Source organism: Histoplasma capsulatum (genome assembly GCF_000150115.1).
Source record: "Histoplasma capsulatum G186AR genomic scaffold supercont2.7, whole genome shotgun sequence".
In the NCBI taxonomy this organism is placed as follows: Eukaryota; Fungi; Ascomycota; class Eurotiomycetes; order Onygenales; family Ajellomycetaceae; genus Histoplasma; species Histoplasma capsulatum.
Genome location: NW_025544807.1, coordinates 93,132 through 117,022, shown reverse-complemented (window position 1 = coordinate 117,022; position 23,891 = coordinate 93,132). Strand labels below are relative to the sequence as shown.

Here is a 23,891-nt window from a genome sequence, read left to right as displayed (position 1 = left end):
TCCTACAAATTACAGCATATTCCTATATTCTGTGCCACGGAATCAGTCCATGTTGTTTGCTGTTGGCCCTCGTTGGACATTTAGGCCTGGACGATGCCATGTCATGTGCTGATGTCAGACGTCACATGTCCTACACGCTTCAACCTGCCTCAACGCGACACCCACAGCTGGGATTTGGAGGAGAGATATATACTAATACTTATATAAATAACTTCACCTCTCTGCCTGGCGCTGTCCCTTTTTCTGCTCAATGAGCAGGTATATTTCGTCTTACTTGTCCGAACCACTACTTCGGAGAGCCCGCCAACTGCACGGGTCGCTCTCAGATCAATCAGATACTGGGCCTGAAACGCAACGGACTCGCCCAGGAAATGGCGAATCTCGAGGTGAGGTAGGCGTCACTAGCATGGCCAATTCTAATCGTTCGATTGATGTGCGCCACATGCCTAGCGGGGGTGAGGTTTCCTTTGCTATCCCGGAGGAGGTATCGCATTCCTCCACCCCTCATTATGAAGACGACAATACATATCGTCATTCCGACATTGATGCCAGGGATCCATCCCTTCCATTGCACCATTTCTCGGCACGGACCCACGTAGCGGTGCTAGAAGAAACGGACGGCACCGTTGAGCGGCCTTCCTTGGACTCAATTAATGGAATGAGTCAACCTCAAACTCCACTATCGGGACCTGTGCCGGTGGATTCTTCTTCCAGGACTATTGGCTCGAATGTCAGAATAGGAGGAATAGTCCAAGTTAGAGAGCCTGATGGAAGAAGCAGTGGTCATAGTGAGCTATATCATGCTGCTGATTTTCATTTGGAAGTGAAAAGCGGATCAGCGCTGCCGGAGGATGATGGAATGAGGACGCTGAGGGAAAAGATTCACAATATTCGGGATGCAAAAATTTCTAATGCGGAAAAGGCCAGGTTGATACATGCCCTTATGACAGAGAATTACAATTCATCTCTACACAAGAAGTATAGCAAGTCACGTTCACCTACTAGCTGTCATGATCAAGAGCGGCCGTGCACACCGGTGTCACATAGTAAACGATCTTCGGGTCCTTTTTCCATGTCCCCTACTTCGCCCACGTCTGCTTCTTCACTCGGGTTTTCCTATCATCTCACTGATGATGATCTACGACCAAGTTACGCGCCTCGACATGACTCATCATCAGATCTATCTGGCGAGAGCATCATCTCGTTCCCAAAAGAATCCGCAAATGATGACGCGGTGGAAGAGGAGAATCTCCAATTAGGATGTCAACATTATAAGAGGAAAGTGAAACTTCAATGTTATACATGCAAGGCCTGGTACCCTTGCAGATTTTGTCACGACCAAGAAGAAGATCACGTTTTAATTCGAAGAGCGACCCAAAACATGCTCTGCATGGTTTGTCGCACTCCGCAAGCGGCCGGGCAATGGTGCAAATCGTGCGGCATCCAAGCCGCCTGCTACTACTGCTCGGTGTGCAAACTCTGGGATAACGACAGCCAGAAAAGCATTTACCACTGTAACGATTGCGGGATTTGTCGTATCGGTCAAGGGATCGGTAAGGATTATTATCACTGCAAGGTATATCTTGTTCCCATTTTGGTAATTTCGAGTTTCAGCTAACGGCCAATCAGACCTGCTCTGTCTGTATACCAATCTCTATCCAGCAGACCCACAGATGTATCGAACGTTCAACCCAATGTGACTGTCCAATCTGTGGTGACTATATGTTCACCTCTCCCGAGACGGTCATATTCATGAAGTGCGGCCATAGTATCCACCAGAAGTGCTTTTCCCAATATTCAACAACATCATATCGATGTCCCATTTGCAGCAAAACCATTGCAAATATGGAAGCCCACTTTAGAAGCCTAGATCGTACAATCAATGACCAGCCAATGCCTCCAGATTTTATGGATACAAGAGCACTAATATCATGCAACGACTGTTCTGCGAAGTCCGCCGTCCAGTACCACTGGCTGGGGTTGAAATGCGAAATGTAAGTCAATCTCATTTCCTATGCTATGCATTATTTACTGACTATTGTTGCAGATGTTACTCTTACAACACAACGCAAATACAACTCCTCACTGCCAATGGTAACAATGATGAGAATACCCACCATCGTGAAGCTAATGAAATCCGCAACATATCCCGTAACATAACCGTACCAACTCGGATGACCAGATTGCCACCAAACTCCGACGAGAACCACACACCAACTGAAACTACATTTCTTTCAACTATGTCAAGGTCAGTCCCAGCACATGATTCCAATATCATCCTTGGAACCCTTCAGTCTACGGACCAAACAACAAGTTATCGTCGATCCTTCTCCACCATACCTCTACGAACTGTCCCTGCAGTGATAGGAAATTATTTTGGCCTTCGTCGACAGAGTGATTCGTTTTGGTCTTCCTCGGCCCCCGCCAGTGATGAGGATAAGAACAGATCAAACAATAATGATAACGAAGACATCGACTTTTGGGGTAGCAAAGCTTCCAGGCCTACATTTGGGATATTTGGCGATGGAAAGGATGATGATGAAACAGTATTGTTCGAAGACGAAAGCGAGAACACTGATGGCTCTGATTATTCTAGCAATGATGAACACCAGGAAGATACAGAAGAGGAGGATGAAGACGATATTGATGAAATTGACATATTCGGGCATCGGTGAACCAATGCGAGCCGGGAAATCGCCAAAAATGGCATTAAATAATTAAACCGAAGAAAATCAAAGCAAACCGAATTCCGCAGTTGGACTGGAAAGTTCTCCTATCCGGAACTAACGTTTACGACGATGAAAAAGAATGATAGGGCATTTGCATGCAAAAGAGTTGGAGAGCGTTCGACAAATCTGGCTCTGGTGACATATGCGGCACTCTACTTCCTCGGGATACCAAAACGCTTTCTCGGACCCTGGCACATAACTGCGTCGATCGGCCATAGTCGCATCGGGATTGGCTAACTGATATATATAACTCCAGTTCATGAGCTGGTGTTTTCCCTCTCGAGCCAACGAAAATCCAAATACGTCATTAGCCACATGTATATATGCAATATCCGCACAAACATACGTACATTTGCCATATTTCTAGCGTTGGATATATACAGCAACGGGCCTGCATTTCTCACGACCATTATTGTCGAATCATTATCATCACGATTACTATTACTACAGTATTATCACTATCATCCCTTACGAATCACGTAAAGGAGTCCTCCCTCCCTCCAGCCACTGAAAACGAGACGCACGCTCGTCTTTCTACGTCGAAGAGTTCTCGATGGCCTACCCATCGTTCCAAAAGGCCTCTATAAGATCAAATCATATGCTGGAGAAACAGATATCCAATACACACACACCTATATATACCTAGACGCTGCTTTTGTCTCCTTGTATACACCGTCCTCCCCTATTATCTCGAGGCCTGAGCTGATTTTTTTTCGAAAACTATCTTATCTGGAAAGGAACGAGTGGGGCGGATCGGGTGCGATCCCCTGGTGGGAACACCCCGTCGTGGGCTTTCAAAATGTATTTACATCCATATGTTTCACTTCTTGATATCATCCTCTAATTGGCTATATTAGTTTACATCACTTGTTATTTTTCCCCCTTTTCATACTATTAGTTAGCTCCGGGTTGATGGGCAGATATGTATATGCAGAAGCGAATATACATTCAGTAGCAACCTTGTTATATATACTCTAGGATGCGTTCAAACGTCTCGTTTATATATATATATATTTTATAGATAAGATGCACTGGTGTATTTTGCTATTTTAATTTTATATAGAGCGCATTCAACATAGCCATTAATTATTATACAACATGGATACTTCGGATGTCAACAGAGTGAGCAATAAGGCGAAAATCACCATTTCCCAATATTAGCAATCCCCCTACGAATCCGCGTTCCTCCCTCTCCGAAACGAAAAGAATCTTTCACAATATCTAATAAACCCGCAAAACACCCCAATCCTGTTTAAAACCCTGCCGCTCTCTTCTTCTTCCTCTCCTTCACAGCCTTCTTACTAGCCGCATTCCTGCCGCCAAACAGTCCCCTCTCAACTTGCGTCATCGGCACATCCCCTTCCTCCGTAACTTGGCTGCTCTGCACCATCATCTGTGGGACGGCACTAGTACCCGTTCCCGTTCCCAAAAACGACCCTTGCCCCTTTACCCGGCTGGACTGCGGCTGCTGTTGCTGGCTATGCCCCATCCGCGGAACGGGAACCTGCGACGCCGAAGGGGTAGGAACGGAAGGGGTGGAGACAGACAGAGACTGTAGATATGGCTGTTGTGATAGTTGCTGTTGATGCCTCCGCAATTTCCTTGCCTCATGCCTCCTCCGTCGCCGGCTGGCTGCTTGGTTTTCGGTCTGTAGTTGCTTTTCGTCATGAAGTGTGCGGACAGCGGCTTGCCAGTTGTAGGCCGATGGGTCTGTGCCGGGTTTCCAATGCGAGAGAATTTCCGCGATGCGGCGGGGGATGTGAGGTTGGTTGGGTTGTTTAAGGGAGGTGTAGAGACGAAGGGTTGCGTATGGTGTCGTGGTTGTGGCTGTGGATGTGGCCGTGGGTTGCGAAGATGGTAGGAAGAAACTCGCTGTGTCCAGTTCGGTTTGTCCGGCAGATGGAGTGATGGTGATTGTGGGGTTTTGTGAATGTATAATTGGTTCCTGGTTGGACCATAGGATCGAGGAGTGTAGATGGAAACGGGAAAGGTCTCCTTCTGCGGTCTCGGGATTGCGGCCAGATTTAGGGTCGTCGATTTCGGAACTCAAACGTCTAATTAGAACCATTCTTGAGAGTACCAATTGCATAACGATGTTTCGTATGATCTTTTCTTTGGCCATTCGGATCTTATTTGGGAAGTCACCTGGGAGCGGGAAGAGCCAGTCGCGGACAAGGGAGTCGTAGAGACTAGTGATGTTTGCGGGTGTTGTGCGGCTGGAAACATGATCAGGTATTGCTACATTTGAGGATGGGGAATATGATATAGGTATATGAGTGATTTCGTATCCAGTGGGTAGCATATTTTGCATAGGATCCGCTAGTCGTGCCAAAAATTGGTCAAAATCGCTAGTATTTCGATCAATGTCATCCAAAAACGGAGGGGCCGGGACAATATCAAGCCTATGTGTAACCGTAGTTAGAATTGCCATCGCTCAATACAAAGAGGAAGGAGTACACAAACATTGTCCTGCAGTTTGATGATAGTGGTGAATCGCCCAGAACCAATTCCCCAAAGTTGCTATTCAGATCATCCAGCCAATGGTAGAACGTTTGGGTTTTCCTGTCGGAAATAGTTGACTTCCCTCTGCTTCCTATTTGCTCAGTAACAGCCGCAGAAGCCAACCCATAGATATCAACCCAGTTCTCAACATATGGAAATGCACGTATTGGTTGCCCCCAGGTATTTTCAATATTTGCATTCCAATTCCTCCGCCCAGCGGATAGTGGCAGGACTACTTCATTCATATCATCCACTATGAAATCATCATCATCATCATCAACAACACGTTTTGCACTCTTCTCGGTTTTCAACAGTGGTGGAGTGGAACTAAATGGCTCGTAAGTTTCGTCCCCACCATCCGCCCTCGCGACATATAAAGCCTCAATGACTTCCAAGTTGGAGCGCTGACCGATAAATTTGACGAGATTAAGGACTTTGCCGTCATTTGTGGGATCGGCGATGCTGGAGTCTAGGATTGGCTGAAATATCAAAGACGAAAAGTAAGAGTCTTCGGGCAAGGACTCCAAAAATTTCCCGTCATCGCTGCTGCCCGTAGGTAGCGGAAGGAAGAACGGATCAGCGACTGATACTGGAATAGATGAGTCCTCTGGAGAAAAGGCAAAACAAAAGACTTGTGCTAAACTGTTGAGTCGCGAGAACAAAATGAGGGAGAAAGCTACATTTATGTTAGCAAAATCCTTACAGGGAAACGTACCCAAGTCTAAAGGGGTTGAAAGACAGTACATTTTTGCACCAGCATTGGGGCCAATTGAAGACTGGTATCTTCAGGATCCCTGAAATGGCGCCAAGAGAGTAAAATGGTAAATTCCCGACTATCTCCTCCCTGATTGCGTGATAAGGAATCATCGGAATTGACATGCAGCCAAAGTACCTGCGTTGTTGTAAGAACAAATATATTCGAGAGGTTGGACTGGCTCCTTTTAATGTCCAAAATCCACTCAGACTCCCGCTGAATATCAACGTCAATCGTATGGCGCTGCACGGGATCAGTGTCTATTCGATACAAGGCAATATTCCGTCTGTCGCAAACCAACAACTTATGGACATTTCCCACCCACAAAATAGCAGCCCATCCATCATAATGATCTCGTTGGAAAAATTCATCAGAATGTGGAGTTTCCTCTGGGTACAGCCTGCCCGATTGACCGCGGTCTGCACACCAATATGTACTATGGCGCTGCTTTCCAATATCCCAAACCGCCCAATTTCCTAAGCGATCGACAATCGCTATCTGTTGTTGATACCAAGGGTTGAACGTAATACCAGCGTGTGGGACACCGCCAGTTGCGGAAACGGAGATGCTAAGGATCGGATTAGCATCCAAACGGGTATCCGCCAGATTTTCACGCATGAAATCCATATCATCATAATGGGCAGAAAGCGAAAGCTTGTTCCGTTGGGGACGAAATACAATCGTGGACTGTATAAACCGCACAGCCAACCATGTACTTTTTTCATCCACAGTTTCCGCAAAGCATATTTGCTGTACAGGGCCAGCAGTCCCCATCCACCGCCCCCTCCCACGGGTCTGGAAAGAAGGGATTTTAGCCAGGCGATCACTATCTGGGGGCCACGCGATTTCCTCATCTTCCAATTCCACAAGCTGAATGGACACAGTTGAATCACTACTGATGAGAGCTGCTATTGGAACCGTGGAATCGTAGCCGCCACGGCGGTCAAAGTTGATCGCATTTCCGACTGCTAGGAGGTTGGAAACTTGAGGGTCGAACTTGGTCACAGCAGCAGTGATAGCACGAGATGATGCTTCATGTCGACGGAAAAGGTCCAATGCCGGAGCCAGTTCCGGCCTAATTTTCAACAAGTCATCCTCGTCTTTGTTGGTTAACAACCCGCTGCTATTGTGGATCAGACTCCAAGCGCCGGACGGCTCTGTACCAGCAAAGGCACAATTGACATGGCCGTAAAGGACGAGTGAAGGCACTATTCATTTTAACATATTAGCGATAGGGAATAGAATAAATAAATTCAAAAGGTCGAATTTACCTCTATCGATCTTGCGCGAAAATTCCCATACTTGTAGATCAGGTAGATAAGTTGCAGTGCCCAAGTGCCCGTATTGTAGAATGTTTGTTCGATAGTCACCCATTTGCGCTTGACATTGGTTTCTGGAATGTGGGACATCATTTCGGGCCAAATGGGTCAGTCCACAATAAAGCTTTTTGGCAAGCTCGTCAATGTCATATGCATCGGGGCACCAAAAAGAATCCCACAAGTGTGAAGATCAATGGTTGAAGTCAGAGATAAAAAATCTGGGACTTCGCAAGATTTTAGTTAAGCTGACTACCCGATATAGTTAGCGCGGATCTGCCGTTGCTGTCGCAACCTGACTTCGGCAAATCATCATGACCTCAAATGCGAACACGCATTTCAAGCCGGAGACTGTCTTCCAGTATCATACGCCGCAAAGTCGTAAATCGTTATCTGCAAAAATGTCGATGTCCTTTGAACCCTCATTATCTACAAGTGGCATGCGCCCGCCGCTATCGTCAGCGGACGCGCCGTCAATGGCGGATCAATTGCCCAGCATCAACTTCGGATTCGAAGATCTACGCTCCCGGATGGCCCAATTCACAGCCAAGTTCGACAGCTTCATAGAAAGAGGGAGGAAACAAGTTCTTGAAGAGAGAAATCAGTTCCGCGTGAACCTAGCTGAGCTACAAGGTGTGTTTGACCACGGTCTTTTTAAAATGCGCGCCATCCGAAAATTACTTTTCATCAACGCGATTCTCTTGTCGCAATATAAGAATCCTGGTAACAGGATCCATCATTTATATCCACAGAGGACCGTCGCCTAAAACAAAAAGACATCGAAATCCTCGACCTCAAATCCCAAACCCACGCCCAAACATTACAAAAGGAAGCCGCTGAAGCCGCCGAAATGCACGAGGCGATTGCCGCCATCACAGCCCAGCGCGATGCGCGACTTGCCACCCGCGACCGGTTCAAGCAGCAAATCGACGAGACCCAGAGGACCATCAACCAGCGCTTGGAGGCGCAGAAGGCACATTCCAGGCAACTCGACGCCCAGGCGCGCCTGAATACACCCGAGCTGGAGTTCTGGCAGGATTACCTGTGCCTGCGGATTGAAGGAGCAGGGCGTGAGGACCGGCTTCGGATTGTCTACACACACTTAGTGGAGAAGGATTGGGAGCGCGAGGCGTGGTTTGAGCTGGGGACGGCGAGTAGAGATTATGAAGTTTTCCACTGTCGGCCGAAGCTGGAGAGGGCGGCGGTGGAGCAGGAGTTAATGGTTGTGAATGATGATAGGGATTTTGGGGCCTTTTTGAAGAGGATGAGGAGGTTGTTTGTGGCGGCTATGAAGTGAGGGGATTCAGCATATTCTGTCCATTTTTCCTCTTCTTTGTCTATGATTATTATGAGATTGGTGTTCTATTCGGAGGGAATGAGTTGATGACTATATTTTATTCATTATTGACGACAAGGGGCAGGGGGCGTTAGTTTTTCCTTTCATATATTTATTTGGTTTCGCCCTTTTGAATTCCTCCTATTAATTCTATTTTTTCATATCGCCTCCAACGAAGAGTAGTATTTTTCATACCCTCTTCCCTTGTTTTCGATGAATATCTTGCAAAATACTCATCATCCCGCCCGTTCAGTTACTTATTCATGCTCATCCCCCCGTAGCCTCACGATAAAAAGTAATGCCCCCCTTAGCATTCGCTGTAACAAACTTCTCTGCCGACCCTCCAACTTTTGGCAACCACTTCGCACTCCATATGGCCGCATCGGACTCAGAGTGCGTGGCCACGCACACCCTCCGTTCAATCGACCACACTTTAACCTTTCCATCAAGGGCTCTGCCAGGATTCGAAAAAACAAAAAGTTAATGATGAAAACAGACTAGGTTTGGAATCGGATGGAAATCTGATAGATGAAAAATGAAGATAGTGGGCGAGAGAAACACACAAGAGAGGAAAGGGAGAGAGGGGGGAGGAGAGAGAAAAGAGAAATAAAAAGGCTTACGAGCTCAAAAGGAATTCACCAGAATGACTCCAGTCCAGAGAAGTAATCCAGGACCCATGCCCTGTTAACATGGCTACCTGCTCACCGGAAGATGTCTCATACAGCTGGATTACTCGAGAGTCACCTGCTGCTGCGAGAAGTTTACCCCCAGGGGAGAATGATACAGCTCGAACGGGGGAGGCTAGACCTGTTTTATTGGAAATCTCGTTAGTACTTTGTCTAGGAATTTGTAGTTATTGAACCTAGTAGGTGGAGGTACGGATTCCATTCTACGTACCCGACAGGGAATGTATCATCCGCCCTGTCTCATTGCGGAACATAAAGATGTTCCCATTCGCGTGGCCAGATGCTGTCAGGCTGCCGTCTGCGGACTAGGTGTGGGAATAATATGGAGCATTTAACATGTAAGCCATAGACCCTCCGAAGCAAGAATATGTATGAAAATGACAGAACGAAAAGAATTTATTGAAGGTGGTCAGTGTCGAGCTTTCGGGTGAGAAAGTGATAATGCGAAAGGAATACGCTCCATTATCTGAACTCAAGGCATACTGGACTCGCTTGCCTGTGCACGTACCAGATCAATACACATCCCAAAGCTACCCTTCGTCTCCAGATCGCGGATCTGGGACACGTTATTGCCCTTCCCGGCCCCATCGATGTGCCAGACTTTGATATGCCCATCCAACGTCGTGCCAGCAAGATACTCGCCATCCACAGAGAGCGCGGCGGCCCATACCCCGCTGACTTTCAACTTACTTTCTGCATTGTGTATATAATATTAGCTCAATCATGTCATCACAAACCGACGTATCCGTCTATACATATCCAAAAAGAAAGGAAATGATATAGTATGAAAATCAGCTGTAAAAACTTGGTTGATTTATAACATACCACCCTTCCCACCACCCACGGCATCGCCTATCCCCTCATCAGCCACCCACACCCCACCAGCAAGAGAAGACCACACCCTAACCTCCCCACCAAATCCAACACTCACAAGCCTTGTACCATCCCTGCTTGCAACCAGGTGGTGGCAGCCGATCTTGTGCGCGCCGTCGATGGATTGGACTAAGGGGAAATCTGGCTCTGTGGTTGAGTGGACTTTGAGCGACGATGCTCCTGAGCAGGATATCAGTTGGCTCGAAGTTAAGGCTAAGGAGAAGATTTCAATGGGGTGCGCTGATAATGTTTTTTAGTTAGCTTGGAGATTATAGATATATATGTATGTATTTTGAGGTTTTGGGTATAGCAGACAGGAGGCAGGATGGGATAGGGTTTACCCTTATCGATTGTATGAAGGGTCAAATATTGCTTTGACTATTGTTACCGTCATGTGTATTAGAACGGATTTATGTTTGGCCAGATTTATACATGGGTTTTTAGAAGATTGCTTACCATGTTTACGTCCTTGGGACTATTTTGTCATGGTGGTGTGTGTGGTGTGATATGGTTTAAATATGCTTGGGCTACGTACGAAATTGATCTATATCAAGTTGACGTTCCTAAAAGTGCTGTGAATCACCAACAATGGCCACACATCATTCAAGTACAAGATATGACACATCCGATCAGATCACTATTAATGTTAGAGATCCATTAAATTTAAAAGCAATAATATCTATAAATTATTTACAACTAAATATCTAGATTCTCTATCCTCTGAGAGCCCATTGGTGGCATCGATAACCATCCAGAAAGACCAGCTGGTTTGTACAGTACACTTTAAAAATTCAATTGAATCGTGATATCAAAAAACCAAAACGCCAAATGCTATGCCCATCACACACATACACACACGATAGTCCTTTTTCAGGCGTTTCAACACAGGTGCTATTTATCTATACCTTCCCTCCGAGAGAAAAATGATAATACACTGAGAGAGTGGAAATAAAATAAATTCACGAGCTTTTATCCGCCTTCTTCTCCGCCTCTCTCCATTCTTGCTTTATTTCTTCAGAGCCACCAGCCTGTCAGTCAAAGCCTTGTGAGGATGAATATGAGATACATCAAGGGGAAGACTCACCGCTAACACAAGTTGGACACAGTAAGTGGGCTCTTTTCGGCTGCCCACAGCTCGAGCAGGTATTCAGATCCAGGTGGTCTTTCAATGCCTTTCCAGCCATCTGCCTGTGTCTCTTCTTCATATGTGAGGTCTTCTTCTTGGGTACGGCGCGCAGGACGGAATCCCAGATATCGGAGAGGAGGGATGGGATTTCGATGACGATGGAAGCGGGAGCGGCTGCAGCTGCGGCGACAGTCAAAAGGGAGTTCGGTGCATGGTTATATCGTAGCAATTGGCTTGTTGTGTGAGGGAATTGAAGGGAGAGTCGTGGAAAGAGGCGGGAGAGCATGGAGGCGGAGGAGAAAGCTAGGGACGACATGGTGCGGAGGTGGTGGTGATTGGGTGTGTATGGCCAAATTGGCCGGCGGAGGAGTGGTATATAGAGTTCGCAGATAGGAAGCAGGAATTAGCGGGTATAGAAGTGGCGTATATAGCAATGTAGAGCTAAAGTGGTTTGTGAACGTTTCGTTCCTCCTGGTGCAGAATCGCTGGATATCAAAATCATCAAAATCATCAAAATCATCGAATAAAAATGAAGCTCCGACGGAAGGGACCAGCGGAAACACACTATCTCCAAAGCGGACTAGTGCGGCTGCCCCTGACCGGCGCCCAAACAATTGAACCACCGCAGATTTCAATAAGGGGCGAGTTCCTGGAGTCCGTCGTCCGCTCTGTGCTCTGCTTGTTTCTTCCTCCCGCGTCGAATTCTTCCAGCTGCTGCTCCTGCTCATCTCCAGTGCTGTTGTCATTTCCACTTCGTATCCTTCTTTGCCCCTATTCTCTGTTGTATTCTGCGCTGCTCGTGTTGTCATACTCCGTCTGCCCGTCATTGCTATGGCTTCACCACAATCCCCAGTTACTCCACAGAGCACCGTCTACCCCAGAAGCCATGTCGGTTTTGATAGCATCACCTCGCAGATCGAGCGAAAATTGCTGAAGCGTGGCTTTCAATTCAACGTTATCTGCGTGGGTACGTGCTGCATTATGCTTTGCTTTGCGTTGCTTTGTTATTCGACTTCTCAGCCTCCTTCCATGATTTTTGGATTTCACCCTAACAACGGCTACAAAGCCCAATTCCAACCCTTATAAATGGACATATGATACTAAATACCGGTGGCTTCTTTTAGGTCAAACTGGACTGGGCAAATCGACCTTGATCAATACCATCTTCGCCTCCCACCTGATCGATTCGAAGGGCCGTTTGAGACCAGATGAGCCTGTGCGTTCAACCACCGAAATTCAAGCTGTCTCCCATAGTACGTTCCCTCCTCTCCAATTTGCAAATATATACATATAGATACTTATGATATCTCCTACTTGACAGTCATCGAAGAGAACGGCGTACGCCTTCGGTTGAACATTGTCGACACCCCCGGTTATGGTGACCAGGTTAACAATGATAGATGGTAAATGCGATAAGAAGTATGAATATTGTTGGAACTGTTTGCTGATTCGTATCTCTGCAGCTGGGACCCAATTGTCAAGTATATCAAGGATCAGCACTCCGCCTATCTCAGGAAGGAACTTACTGCTCAGCGGGAACGCTACATCCAGGATACACGTATCCATTGCTGCTTGTTCTTTATCCAGCCTTCTGGACATGCGTACGTCTCTATTTGCCCACGGTTTTGAAAGGATCGTGGCAAAAAAATTACTAATAATGAAATTAGTCTGAAACCAATTGATATTGTCGTCCTGAAGAAGCTATCTGATGTTGTCAATGTTGTGCCTGTCATTGCCAAATCCGATTCTTTGACGCTAGAAGAGCGACTAGCGTTCAAGGAGAGAATCAAGGAGGAATTCGCCTTCCATAACCTGAAGATGTACCCTTATGATAACGATGAATTGGACGATGAAGAGCGTGCCGTTAACGCTCAAATCAAGGTAGGAAAAAAACCCTTTTCACCTTGTCTGAATAAATTCCCAGTCTAACAAGCAACCTTGTAGGACATCATTCCCTTCGCAGTTGTTGGAAGCGAGAAATCCATCATCGTTGGTGGTAAGCAAGTCCGTGGCCGCCAGAACCGTTGGGGCGTGATAAACGTCGAAGACGAGAACCATTGCGAATTCGTCTACCTCCGCAACTTCCTCACGCGCACCCACCTCCAGGATCTGATCGAGACCACCAGCCAGATCCACTACGAGACCTTCCGCGCGAAACAGCTGCTGGCCTTGAAGGAGAGCAGCGCTACAGCTCACTCTGGCAGCCGACCCATTAGCCCCTCCGCAGACCGGGAATTGAGCAAGGGCTCTCAAAGGGTGGCAATGAACGGCTATAACTAGAGGTTTTCCTATGGTGATTCTAGCTAGTTATCTCAGTCGTTCGTCGGAAGCGTTTTTATTTTCTACTCTCTGTATCGCATTCGTCGTTGGATGCAAGCACCCATTGGCCTGCACTTGAGCAACAGATCAACTGGGGGCTTTCTAGAACCCAGACGCTCACTTCTTTTTCTTCCATCTGCCAACTAAAGTTCACCGTGAGCCTCTTTTACAAAATATCCCTTTGTAACTCTTCTATTGTGTGTGTATTCATTCTCTCAATTTTTTCCGACTCTACCTTTTTTCTCGATTTCCTCCAATCCCCCCCCCCCCCCCTTATTTTCATTTGCTGGAACTATGCCACCATTCTCCTTTTCCCCGGCCCCGGCGATACTGTGCTTTGGCTTCGAGCCATTTTTCCTTGCCGTTTTTTGAAAGATGGAAAGAAAAAGGCATCAAAGCCTAGTGACTAAAAGATACGCGAGCAAATCTTCCCATTTTTTGTGTTGTCTTGTTTTTCCCCGTAATGTACTACAGCAAGTCTTCCTAATTATATCCTTAATTATTTATCTGATTTTTCTTTCTTTCTCCTTTTTAGCACAGCTTTCCTTTCCTCGCCTTGCACCATTAAAGAAACCCCTTCCAATTGTTCCTCTTTTGCTTTTCTCACCTTCCGCAATCAATATAGCTGCTTTTTTTCCCTTTTTGTATGTCTCTCTAGCTCTCTTTTTAGTCTTTTTTAATTTGATTGGTTTTTCTGCTGGGTTTAAAATTAATTGAGACAAACAAACTAGAAGGAATAATGAGAAAGAAGGACCTTTATATTGAAAATACAAATGCAAATGCACCGTTTAGGTATTGATTATGCCAGGTAGGTAGATTCATAGTGAACGGTATCTATTTTGTCCCCTTTTTCTATTCTCTCTATGTCTGGAATCTAAATAGCAGATCACAACGTTTAACGGTTAACCCGGTGCTTCAAACAGAAAATCATCATAAATAAATAAATCAACCCGACTCTGCGCCATGTAGGCGTGTATATATAGTGCAACGTGTAACGTCTTGGATATTAAGGGGAGGGAAATAAGAGAAAGACACAGAGGGAAAGAAAGAGTGCGGCGATATATAAATATATATAAGGACAACGCAATGCAATTTTTCACCCTCAGCCTCTCCCGCCTCATTTATCAAATACCCCATTCGCCTCGCAAAAACAGCCAAAAAAGAAGTCCCATACAACCTCTCACTCCAGCGCCCCAAACCGCCCCTCATCAACCACCCACTCCCTCAACGCCTTATACGTAGCCTCCAACTCGTCATTGACAAGCACCATATCATGCGCGCCAGGCTGCTTGGCATACTCCAGCTCATTCTTCGCCTGCGCCAGACGGCTGCGGAGACTCTCCTCCGTCTCCGAGCCGCGGCCCCGCAGGCGCTGCTCGAGCACTTCGAGGGAGGGCGGGGCGATGAAAATGAAACGCGCATTTAGGGATGTGCGTTTGACTTGTTTGACGCCCTGTAAAAATTATTATTATTATTATTTTCCATTTAGGTGGGTTTAGTCGGGTTGGCAGCAAAGCAGGCGTATGATGGTGGGAGAGGGTATATATATAATTAGACTCTTGCATACCTCCATCTCAATATCGAGAATGCAAATGCGCTTCTTCTCCGCCACGTCCCTCACCGCCTTGGTGCTAGTGCCATAGTAATTCCCGCTGAATTGGGCCCACTCTATAAAGCCGCCTTCGTCGATGAGGGATTGGAAGCCATCGCGTGTTGTGAAGTAGTATTCACGTCCGTGTTGTTCGCCGGCGCGGGGGGGTCGGGTTGTATCTGCCATTCAAAGCGGGGGTTAATAGCGAGCGGCGGTTTGAGAAAGGGGAAAGGTGAGTGGATAGCAAGCTGGTGGAACTGACGAGAAACTGAAAGCGCAAAGGTATCTGGGTAATCGGCAAAGAGTCTTTTTATCAATGTTGATTTCCCAGCGCCTGAAGGGCCGGATATCACTACAGGGCGGAATTTGCGGATGGCTATTTTTGCACTTCGTTGTTAGAACAGGGCTAGTCGAGCTTGGAGATGGGAAACAGGTGGGAGACCTACCAGCAGCGGCCATTGGAATGTATGAAGAAATGAGGAGATTGGATAGGGGAAAGAAAGAGAGGAAAGGCAGACCAAAAATTATGAGAATAACTACTATCGTGTTGTCGCCAATTTTGGGGATTGGGTTTCTAGGTTCTTGGCACGAGACTGGGGGAGAGTTTATCTAACAATATCATTCTTTCATTTCTACCTCCCTTGTGGGTATGATTATACTACGGGCTAGGATAGTTGAACCGCACTGGCTTACATATAGTTGTTGGTCTACTCCTGCAAATTAATGAGATTGTACCATGAGCGGCTGTTTTGGCGGTCCCCGGAGGATCACATTCGCTTGACACATGAATAGAATTGGCGGCCCTGCGAGGATGAAAAATTATACGAAAACTAATGCTCTAGGCTGCTAAAAATTTGATGGTAAAAGGAACATGAGTCTAGTTAACCGTCGCCTAAGTGGCCTCGTATACATAGTTTATGGAGTGGGAGAGGCTGGCTGTGCATCCGATTGACTTCGTGACTTCGATTCCTTTTTTTGCGCCGCCTCCTGTTCCAGGAAATTTGACCAGAGTTCCGCCAGTGATTCTTTGCGTGTACTTACATTGTCCATCAAAAACTCGGACCCAAGGGACGGCGAGCTTGGTGTCCTCGATAGGAGGGATGAAGTGCTGGGAATGCGTAGACTAACGCCAAATCCGCTTGAGGTTCCGGGGCGGGCAAGACCAGCTTGCTCTCGTTGTTCTAGATAACCCAAAGGAGTGGCGTTAGACAAGGCCCATCCCTTGTCCCAAGAATATGCATTGGAAAATAAAGGGCTCTGGGTGTGACATACCATCTGTCCATCCTAGTAACGCTGATATGAGCTGCAGGACCTGGAATTTCTTCGGGTCTGATCGATCCAGCGCTAGGAAATGGAGGAAATGGTTGGTGACGAGGTGTCTGATTATTCTAGTTGGCCACCATTGCACTTTAGTATAATGAAGAACAGAGGCAAAACATACCTATCTACATTATCTTCTGGTTTTCCCTTCTTCAGGAACCTTAGAGCTTTGGTAAGATGCTCATTCAGTGTCACTGCTTCATGGCGTAGCTTGCCAATAAGCAGATTCTTCTCCTTGACTTCTTTTTCAAATGGCAGAGCTCGTTTCAACTCCGCCTCTGCCTCTTCTAGTTTGGCAATGGCTTCTGTGGCGTTCTTCTCAGCCTCCTGGAGCTTCTTCCGGTGCTCTTCCAGCTGTGCATCTGAGCTTTCTACTATCTCTCGTAGCTCCTGTTTTCGGGCTATAGAAAAAGAAATCGTATTAGCCGTATTAACCACGTGAAATTATAAAAACTTTGAGAAGATCCGTTACCGGTTTGGATATCTTGAAGCGCCCTCTGAAGCCCGTCCACCGTCACTGATTGTGCATCGCGTTCGGAAGAGGCTTTCTCATAGTCGCTTTTCAAGGTGACAAGCTGCTCCTCCAGGTCTGTCACTTTCTCTTCCAGACTTTCTCGAATGGATCGCTCCTCCATGGCGAGAATTTCCCAATTGTGCATAGCTTGCTTTGCCTCCTCGAATTCCGAACGCACATATGCCTCTCGTTCTACCAATTCCTCTCTCTCCTTCAGCCAATTTTGTTGCGATAAATTCGTCCGATTTCGCAAGCTAGACAGCTCCTTAGATTGCTGTTCCCTTTCCTTCTCCAGTGATTTGAGAGCAGCCGATTTCGACTCCACCTCCGTTTGTAGCACAGCATTTTGGCCCTCAAGCTCCTCAATCCGGCTCCTCTTCTGCTCCAATTCTTCCTGTAGACTCATTTGTTAACAAACGGGCCGAAAAAGGGAAACCCATCTCAAAAACCGTATATGTAAAAAATAGCACACCAAAGAATTCAAAGAGACGTACAGCATCAGCCTTCAACCTCTCCCCCAGCTGCGACTTGATCGTATTGACCTTGCCCAACAAATTCCGAAACTGGGTCTCGGCATGCTCTTTGTCATTTTGTGACTGTTTCAGCTCGTTCTGTAGAGCCCCCATCTCCTCATCGTGTTTGGACTGTATCTTTTCCAGAGATATGCGCATCTCAGCTACTTCCGCACGCAGGGAGTCGCGATCCCGCACCAGTGCTTCGAACCTGGGGTCGGAATCAAAAGAAGTGGTTGTTGAGTTGGGAGGCGGTACATCAGTGTCGCTCTCCGTTATCGACTCCGTTTCCTTATCCCGTCCTCCATTGTTATCCTCCAAATCCGCTGCCTGGGAGCCGTTCGCGACGCTTTCTTTGCTAGCCTAGATAAAACTTCAAGATTAGACAATGTGTCTCCTTAGCATACCTGATGCCTCCCGCCTCCAGCGGGGACAAGGTGAGAGAAATACCGGCGGTGCAATTGGCTTCTCCTGTTGACCCTGGCCTGATCTCTCCTGTTGCCCGTCGGATTGTGTGGGCGGCTGTAGTTGGTCGGAAGAAGTCGTGATGGGAACGGTCCCGCCATTTGCCTTTGCTTTCGCATTTGCTTTCTTCCTGCTGTTTTTCTTTGATTTCCCTCCTGCCCCTAAGCAATTTACATGGCGCAGTTAGGTCTCTCCTTGAATAGACTACGCGCAGGCCTACTTATTTAGTAAATAAAGATGAAGGCGTTACGTACCTGGTGCCGGCGCAGAAGTTGTATCTGAGGGCATCGTTCAAGGGACAATGGGACCTCGTGAGAGGCGCCGCAGGAACACCAATCGAATAGACCCTCCTCTAGCGCGCGATCTCAACACTCTTGATATAATAGATGTCGAGTTGCACGTTTTGCTGTCGAATTTGCAGGGGTTTGGGTTGCAGATGCAGAATTGTAGATGTGTCGTTAGTTAGCGTGGGCGGGTTGCAATACGTAATCCCGCAGCCGTGTGCGGCTCACGATGGATCCACATTCCACCCGCAGGAACGAAGGCAAAGAAAGTGGTAGCAATTGTTGACGGTCTCAGCTTCTGCTACGTTTCAGGTGGCCTTGGATGACCTCCAGTTGTAGGACCTCTAGCAGTTATGTGTGTTTGGGTTAATTTCTCATGCCGTGGTTTCGCTGTTTGCCTTACCATTGCAGAACCATTTTCATGAAACACCCATGAAAGCTCTATGAAGACCCAAGCCATGCGCTGTTTTGGGACTTAAATGTCAGGAGACAGGAGTAGAAGTGACCCAATGTGTAACAGTCCATAGTTCGAGGGTTATCCCCTAGGATCCTGGAACACTGAAAGAGAACAACATCTCTGAAGAATCTGCTCATCTTCTTCTGCATAAGCCCTGAAATGGCCCTACGAACGGAAGATGATATGTAATTGCCTGGAGCCACAGAGTTGAGGATTCCATTGTATCAGCAAAGAAGAATTAACATCGTCTGGGCATAATCTATGAATGCCCTATGTATTGATATACTGAATATGGATTCTACTTTACAACTCCCTTCTCGTCATCTTCCATGATCATCTACTATTCCTTCCAATAATAGTATAATGCTCTCCACAGTATTACAATGACGTTTTTGTTCTTCACACTACCTATTAGTCTGTTTCTCATTCCAGTAGACTTGAATGAGCACCGTCTAAGAGTATAGGTATCAGATGATCATCACTATCAGCAGATATCAGACATGGCTGGCAGGAAGTTAGCCACCTTATAATCCTTCGATCGAGATAATTCTACGGGGTACGGCACAACTAGCTTAAATAGTGACTAGTAAGTAATATACTAATTAACTGAAGATTGACAAAAAACTATTGATCTTCATGAAACTCAATTGCACGATTAACTGAAATCTCTATAGATATGATGATATAGTATGTATAAAAGTGAACTTTTGCCACTAGGTTAAAAGGAGAATTCCCCTAATTACCATAATCTTAAAGTTCACAATTTATCAATTTATGCATTGAAGTTCCACATACCCTTCAGAGTTAACTAGTTTTACAGATCTTCCTAGTTCTTGCTCTTCTGCACTAATATTATATTGGTGCCCACCGCCAAAATACGCTTTGCATAGGCAGGAATCAAACTTATGATCATCAATCCATTTCTAGTTTGGGTGGTGGTACAACTGGGACATGCTACCATACAAAAGCGATATGCCTTGAAGTTTCACAGTATGTGCATTTAAGGGTCACAGGTAGGAATAAGGCAGAATGCTATATTTTTCAATAAAGTCACTATGCTCAATTCAGTCTTCAGTACCTGTCTCATTGGCCTAGGTTAACCACTCACCATGCCATGCCAAGGTCCAAAAACAATTCTGCCTGATGATGTAGCCAAATCCTCTTCTTTCCTAGTTTCCGCAATGGACGCTTGCACCAGTCAAGGGGATAAAATTCTCGGGCGGAACAACTAGAGAGCCGCTATCGTGTGACTTGGCGTATGGAGTTGAGGTTTTTTTTTTTTTTAAAAAAAGCCTTAACTAACTCATGGGAAGAAATGGGCTCCATCTTGTCACATAAAATCATCCAAAAAATCCGAATCTCGATCCTGATTGCTGCTCTGCTGAATATTCTCCTCATTCAAAAAGTCATCATACGCATGCTCTTTCTGCCACTTAAGCTCCTCCCTCTTCTTCCTCTCTAGCTTCTCAGCCGCCCACTTCTCCTCGCGCAGTTTCCGCTCCTCCCGCCTGATATTTTTCAAGTACTCTTCCTTCTCCAGCCGCAGGTCCGGGAATTTCTCAACTCGTGTTTTGTTTAGGCGATTGACAATGGGGTTTTGCCGGGCGGCGATATGGATTTTACGAGTGAGTTTTGGGTTATGGAAGCCCACTTGGCCAATCGCCATGCCGGCGGTTTTGTGTAGGTTTGACCACGGTGTGTATATTATAGTTACATTGTCTTTCTTATTTCCTATGCTCGGATATCCTTTAGTTATGCGTATACAACAACGTCGAGAAAGAAAAGGAAGCGAACCTTCAATGGAGTTTGCTTTTGTCAGTTGCGCGCAATCAATGAGTAGGTCCTCAGGAATCTTGTCCCAAGACTCGCCATCTCTGAGGCGGAGATAAACGTGGGCACTGGATAGATTGTCGACATGGAACTATGTAAACAACATTGTTACAAGACAGTTCTTAAGCGCCAGTTCTTTGTTCCAGGGAAATAGCCTTCCTAACGCACCCTACAGACAAGCTCAAATCAGCTTTGTTCCGAAGCCGGGTTTCAAGTAAACAAAATTCTCGTTGGTAATAATTATAGCTACCAGACGTCGCATTCCAGACCATGTTTTATGAGATCCTCATCTACTCCATATTAGTATAGCCGTATACCAATCCACATATGAGCCATTGGAAAGATGGCATCCCTACTTTCCGTCTTGTCCTTGCCGACATAGATGAATGCGGGGGGAGAAACGACGTTGGATGTAAAGAAATACACCATTTCGCTTTCTTTATATCTGGGGGTACACACTCCGAGGTTCGTAGCTTGAGATGATAACGGCTCTCTTCCTGAGCGCACACTGCAACACTCTTAGCTGAGGGGCCTTACCAACTTCCACGACAAGCGTTGTACGGAATTATGTTGTTCCGTACATGTCGATGAAGTGCACGTGATATTGCTGCTTATTGGGTTCGTCTTCCCTCGACAACCAGCATTCTCTCTGCCAGTTCTCTCCTTTTCAAGCAGACACAATAGCCTAACATCAAAATGCCTCCCCTTGCCACATCTGCAAGGGCTTTCCCCAAGGTTTTAAGGATGCACCAAAAGACTTCTCTGCAAGGCGATAGCCCAAATTTAGGTGATTCAACAGGACAGCCCTATCATATCCGTGAAACATGCATATACATACAAATAATATCTTGAGGAATAGGTGGCTAGCTTAAGGATTTATCCTTTTAGCGTAGTGGTAAAACCTCCCTCAAAGATCCCATGTTTCTTAATATCTACCAATAATTATCCCTGATCCCGATCTGGGAAACTGGGAATGAAAGGAATTTATTCCCAACCTCGACTCGCGATCCTTGATTTGCACATCAAGCCATGGGAGTTAGCAAATATTTGCGTGGCAAACGCTGAATCCTGGCAGGATGAATAAAATCAAAAGGTTGCAGCGCATGAGAAACGCCCCAGAGCCAAACTTTTTTCAAGGTTTACATTGGAGCTTGACACCTATGCATAAATGCCCCTTGGTACCGAGGAAATGTAGAAACGGCTCTCTTCAGAAACAATGCGCCATCCCATGTCCGGATTTCGTGGAACAAGCCACTGATATACCAGCTTCATTTCTCCCATACCAACATGAGAAGATCGCAATAAGTTTTGCGGCGCGGCATAAACGGTTGCGCGGTGTTGTAAGTTTCCAAAAAACTAGGCGCGAATACAATGTTCCCGTCTCGGTGCGTGGGTCCAGGCGTGTTAAAGGGTGCCATCCGAATAGTGCTAAAATTTGTTAAGCCTGACAAGGGCCTGAGGAACTCCTTGTCTCCAATCATTTTTCTCCGTATTTGGTGCAGATTCCCCGGATATCAAAGAATCTATTATACCGCCAGCAATTATCATCCAAACCAGAAGGCGGCTATTTTGACCCTGTCAAACACCGTAGTTCATGCAGCCGCAAGCTGGTAAATCCACTTTTCCCTTCAGGTTGCAACATGGCCAGTGGGGATAATGTACCATTTGCTTTTAGCTGAGCAGCATGGGACATAGAATTCTTCAAGGAATGGCAAATTAAGCGGGTGGCTGTTAGCTAACGCTGCCGACAGTTAGAGTTTGCTGCCATGCTGAAATAAATACTGGTTACCAAGATTTAATACATACCTCGGACAAGGCAAACCTCCTTCAACCCCAAAACTGGCCATCTGATGATGGGGAGCTGCCAGCCCTTTCCCTTTCACATTGGTTGGCGAATGGCAGAGCCGGTTGTTTCATTGTCCAGTTATTCCTTCCTTTCAGCTGGAAATGTTCTGCGAGCCCATCCGATTAAAGCGTTGCTGGTTGTCTTTCGGTGTTCCCTGCGGCTCATGCAACCTCAACCCGCAGATCAACCTGGCAATAGTGGCCACTCAACAGAATGTCCAACAACAGCTACCCTCAAACCACTTCAAATTCTCATAGTTCTTATAGAGCCCCGGCTTGATGGATATGTTGCGTAACCTCACACGCTCCGTCTGCTGGTATTTCTGGCCTTCCCCATAATTGGCTCCAGATGGCTCAAGCGTGTTCTCATATCTATATCAGGCGGTAAGGCTGATCCGTGCTGTGCCCTAGGTCACCGCACAATGACAGACATCTCGCAGAAGCAAAGACGACCTGCAAATATTAGCTGGGAAGTCAAATGTGTTGTTTGCCTTGCTTTGCTGGGTTGTATTCCAAGCACGAAGCCTAGTTAAAATTTCGACGCGTAAAAATCCGACTTGTCTCCACTCTTTTGTCCTCCACATTTGGAGCGCAATTCACCAGGTCATACCAGAATTCCGGCATAAAACACCATCACGGAGGGTTATGGGGTTCAGAAAATAAGAACAAACTTTCCTGACAAGGCTAGATGAAAGGGGATGCCAGTCTTTGGCAACGAAGTAGAGGACAAAGAAGTGCAAGAATCCAGCCAGCACAAGGAACAAAACAGAACCAGATACGATGGATATCTGGAACAAAATTTTCAGTTACTTGGGCCATTTTACAATATATACTATGTTGCGAAACACTGGTGCCTTTCTAAAAAAAAACAAAAAAAAATTACACCCCGATTACTCTGGAGTCGCCACTTCGGGTGAGATTTTCCTCAACTTGTTTCCTTGATTCGGTGTGTTGGTACGCGAGCTGACGTTTGGAGAGGCTACCAGCAGCAACCGCAAAGAGCGCCGTAATGATTGCCAGGGCCCTTGGTCTTGCATGCGTGCGGCCATGCTTGACGGGTATCAATATCACTAATGCACAGCACAGGCGGAAGGAGGCAGGCTCGTTTTGCCTCAGTTGCCGCCATGCAGCCGCATGTGAGGAGAAGCTGTTGAAAGATGTTGCCCATCCTCCCCACTGCTAGACAGGTATTCTGCCATAGCAAAGGTATGAGGCATTGAGATGATCGTCTTCAATAGGCAGCAGACGACCGTCTTGACCTTGGGGACTTTTTCTCTGGCTGAGAACGGCAAATCGTCACTCACACTAGCTCTGGACCAGCAACTTCTGATATAGTGGTTAAATATTGCTAGAGCCCCACCCTCCACATGTCACATTTTGGGTGCCATTACAATTCCCAGATTATCTCTGGTCTCATGATCTTCGGTGGGAA

General features: G+C 46.4%; 10 protein-coding genes across 10 annotated transcripts; 4 read left to right on the top strand and 6 right to left on the bottom strand.

The window, feature by feature from the left end:
• Window positions 1–406: 406 nt before the first annotated feature.
• On the top strand, window positions 407–3,594 carry HCBG_05324 (CHY zinc finger domain-containing protein; the record flags this gene model as incomplete). Its single annotated transcript, XM_045432373.1, has 3 exons — window positions 407–1,576; window positions 1,630–1,994; window positions 2,048–3,594. 3 exons carry the CDS (start codon window positions 407–409, stop codon window positions 2,673–2,675), a joined length of 2,163 nt encoding a protein of 720 aa, XP_045286489.1.
• Window positions 3,595–3,981: 387 nt separating this feature from the next.
• On the bottom strand, window positions 3,982–7,359 carry HCBG_05323 (uncharacterized protein; the record flags this gene model as incomplete). The annotated part of the gene is made up of 4 exons (XM_045432372.1): window positions 3,982–5,131; window positions 5,193–5,710; window positions 6,124–7,193; window positions 7,257–7,359. The coding sequence occupies 4 exons, from the start codon at window positions 7,357–7,359 to the stop codon at window positions 3,982–3,984; spliced, it is 2,841 nt and encodes a 946-aa protein (XP_045286488.1).
• Window positions 7,360–7,615: 256 nt separating this feature from the next.
• Window positions 7,616–8,598, top strand: HCBG_05322 (kinetochore protein spc25; the record flags this gene model as incomplete). Its single annotated transcript, XM_045432371.1, has 2 exons — window positions 7,616–7,934; window positions 8,054–8,598. 2 exons carry the CDS (start codon window positions 7,616–7,618, stop codon window positions 8,596–8,598), a joined length of 864 nt encoding a protein of 287 aa, XP_045286487.1.
• A 53-nt stretch (window positions 8,599–8,651) lies between these two features.
• On the bottom strand, window positions 8,652–10,690 carry HCBG_05321 (WD domain-containing protein; the record flags this gene model as incomplete). Its single annotated transcript, XM_045432370.1, has 7 exons — window positions 8,652–9,091; window positions 9,258–9,444; window positions 9,535–9,628; window positions 9,832–10,016; window positions 10,149–10,436; window positions 10,538–10,574; window positions 10,653–10,690. The coding sequence occupies 7 exons, from the start codon at window positions 10,653–10,655 to the stop codon at window positions 8,905–8,907; spliced, it is 981 nt and encodes a 326-aa protein (XP_045286486.1).
• A 475-nt stretch (window positions 10,691–11,165) lies between these two features.
• On the bottom strand, window positions 11,166–11,638 carry HCBG_05320 (WD domain-containing protein; the record flags this gene model as incomplete). Its single annotated transcript, XM_045432369.1, has 2 exons — window positions 11,166–11,200; window positions 11,281–11,638. 2 exons carry the CDS (start codon window positions 11,636–11,638, stop codon window positions 11,166–11,168), a joined length of 393 nt encoding a protein of 130 aa, XP_045286485.1.
• A 475-nt stretch (window positions 11,639–12,113) lies between these two features.
• Window positions 12,114–13,602, top strand: HCBG_05319 (septin; the record flags this gene model as incomplete). Its single annotated transcript, XM_045432368.1, has 6 exons — window positions 12,114–12,289; window positions 12,447–12,575; window positions 12,644–12,725; window positions 12,786–12,923; window positions 12,990–13,203; window positions 13,267–13,602. 6 exons carry the CDS (start codon window positions 12,154–12,156, stop codon window positions 13,600–13,602), a joined length of 1,035 nt encoding a protein of 344 aa, XP_045286484.1.
• A 1,165-nt stretch (window positions 13,603–14,767) lies between these two features.
• HCBG_05318 (guanylate kinase) lies at window positions 14,768–18,420 on the bottom strand (the record flags this gene model as incomplete). Its single annotated transcript, XM_045432367.1, has 11 exons — window positions 14,768–15,094; window positions 15,209–15,411; window positions 15,495–15,608; window positions 15,679–15,841; window positions 16,274–16,413; window positions 16,505–16,611; window positions 16,674–16,953; window positions 17,025–17,460; window positions 17,561–17,941; window positions 18,029–18,204; window positions 18,298–18,420. 11 exons carry the CDS (start codon window positions 18,329–18,331, stop codon window positions 14,822–14,824), a joined length of 2,307 nt encoding a protein of 768 aa, XP_045286483.1.
• A 1,694-nt stretch (window positions 18,421–20,114) lies between these two features.
• HCBG_05317 (DUF814 domain-containing protein) lies at window positions 20,115–20,886 on the bottom strand (the record flags this gene model as incomplete). The annotated part of the gene is made up of 3 exons (XM_045432366.1): window positions 20,115–20,515; window positions 20,579–20,682; window positions 20,783–20,886. 3 exons carry the CDS (start codon window positions 20,884–20,886, stop codon window positions 20,115–20,117), a joined length of 609 nt encoding a protein of 202 aa, XP_045286482.1.
• Window positions 20,887–21,774: 888 nt separating this feature from the next.
• HCBG_05316 (uncharacterized protein) lies at window positions 21,775–22,293 on the top strand (the record flags this gene model as incomplete). Its single annotated transcript, XM_045432365.1, has 2 exons — window positions 21,775–21,954; window positions 22,117–22,293. 2 exons carry the CDS (start codon window positions 21,775–21,777, stop codon window positions 22,291–22,293), a joined length of 357 nt encoding a protein of 118 aa, XP_045286481.1.
• Window positions 22,294–22,665: 372 nt separating this feature from the next.
• HCBG_05315 (uncharacterized protein) lies at window positions 22,666–23,508 on the bottom strand (the record flags this gene model as incomplete). The annotated part of the gene is made up of 3 exons (XM_045432364.1): window positions 22,666–22,831; window positions 22,876–22,959; window positions 23,354–23,508. The coding sequence occupies 3 exons, from the start codon at window positions 23,506–23,508 to the stop codon at window positions 22,666–22,668; spliced, it is 405 nt and encodes a 134-aa protein (XP_045286480.1).
• Between the last annotated feature and the right edge of the window lie 383 nt (window positions 23,509–23,891).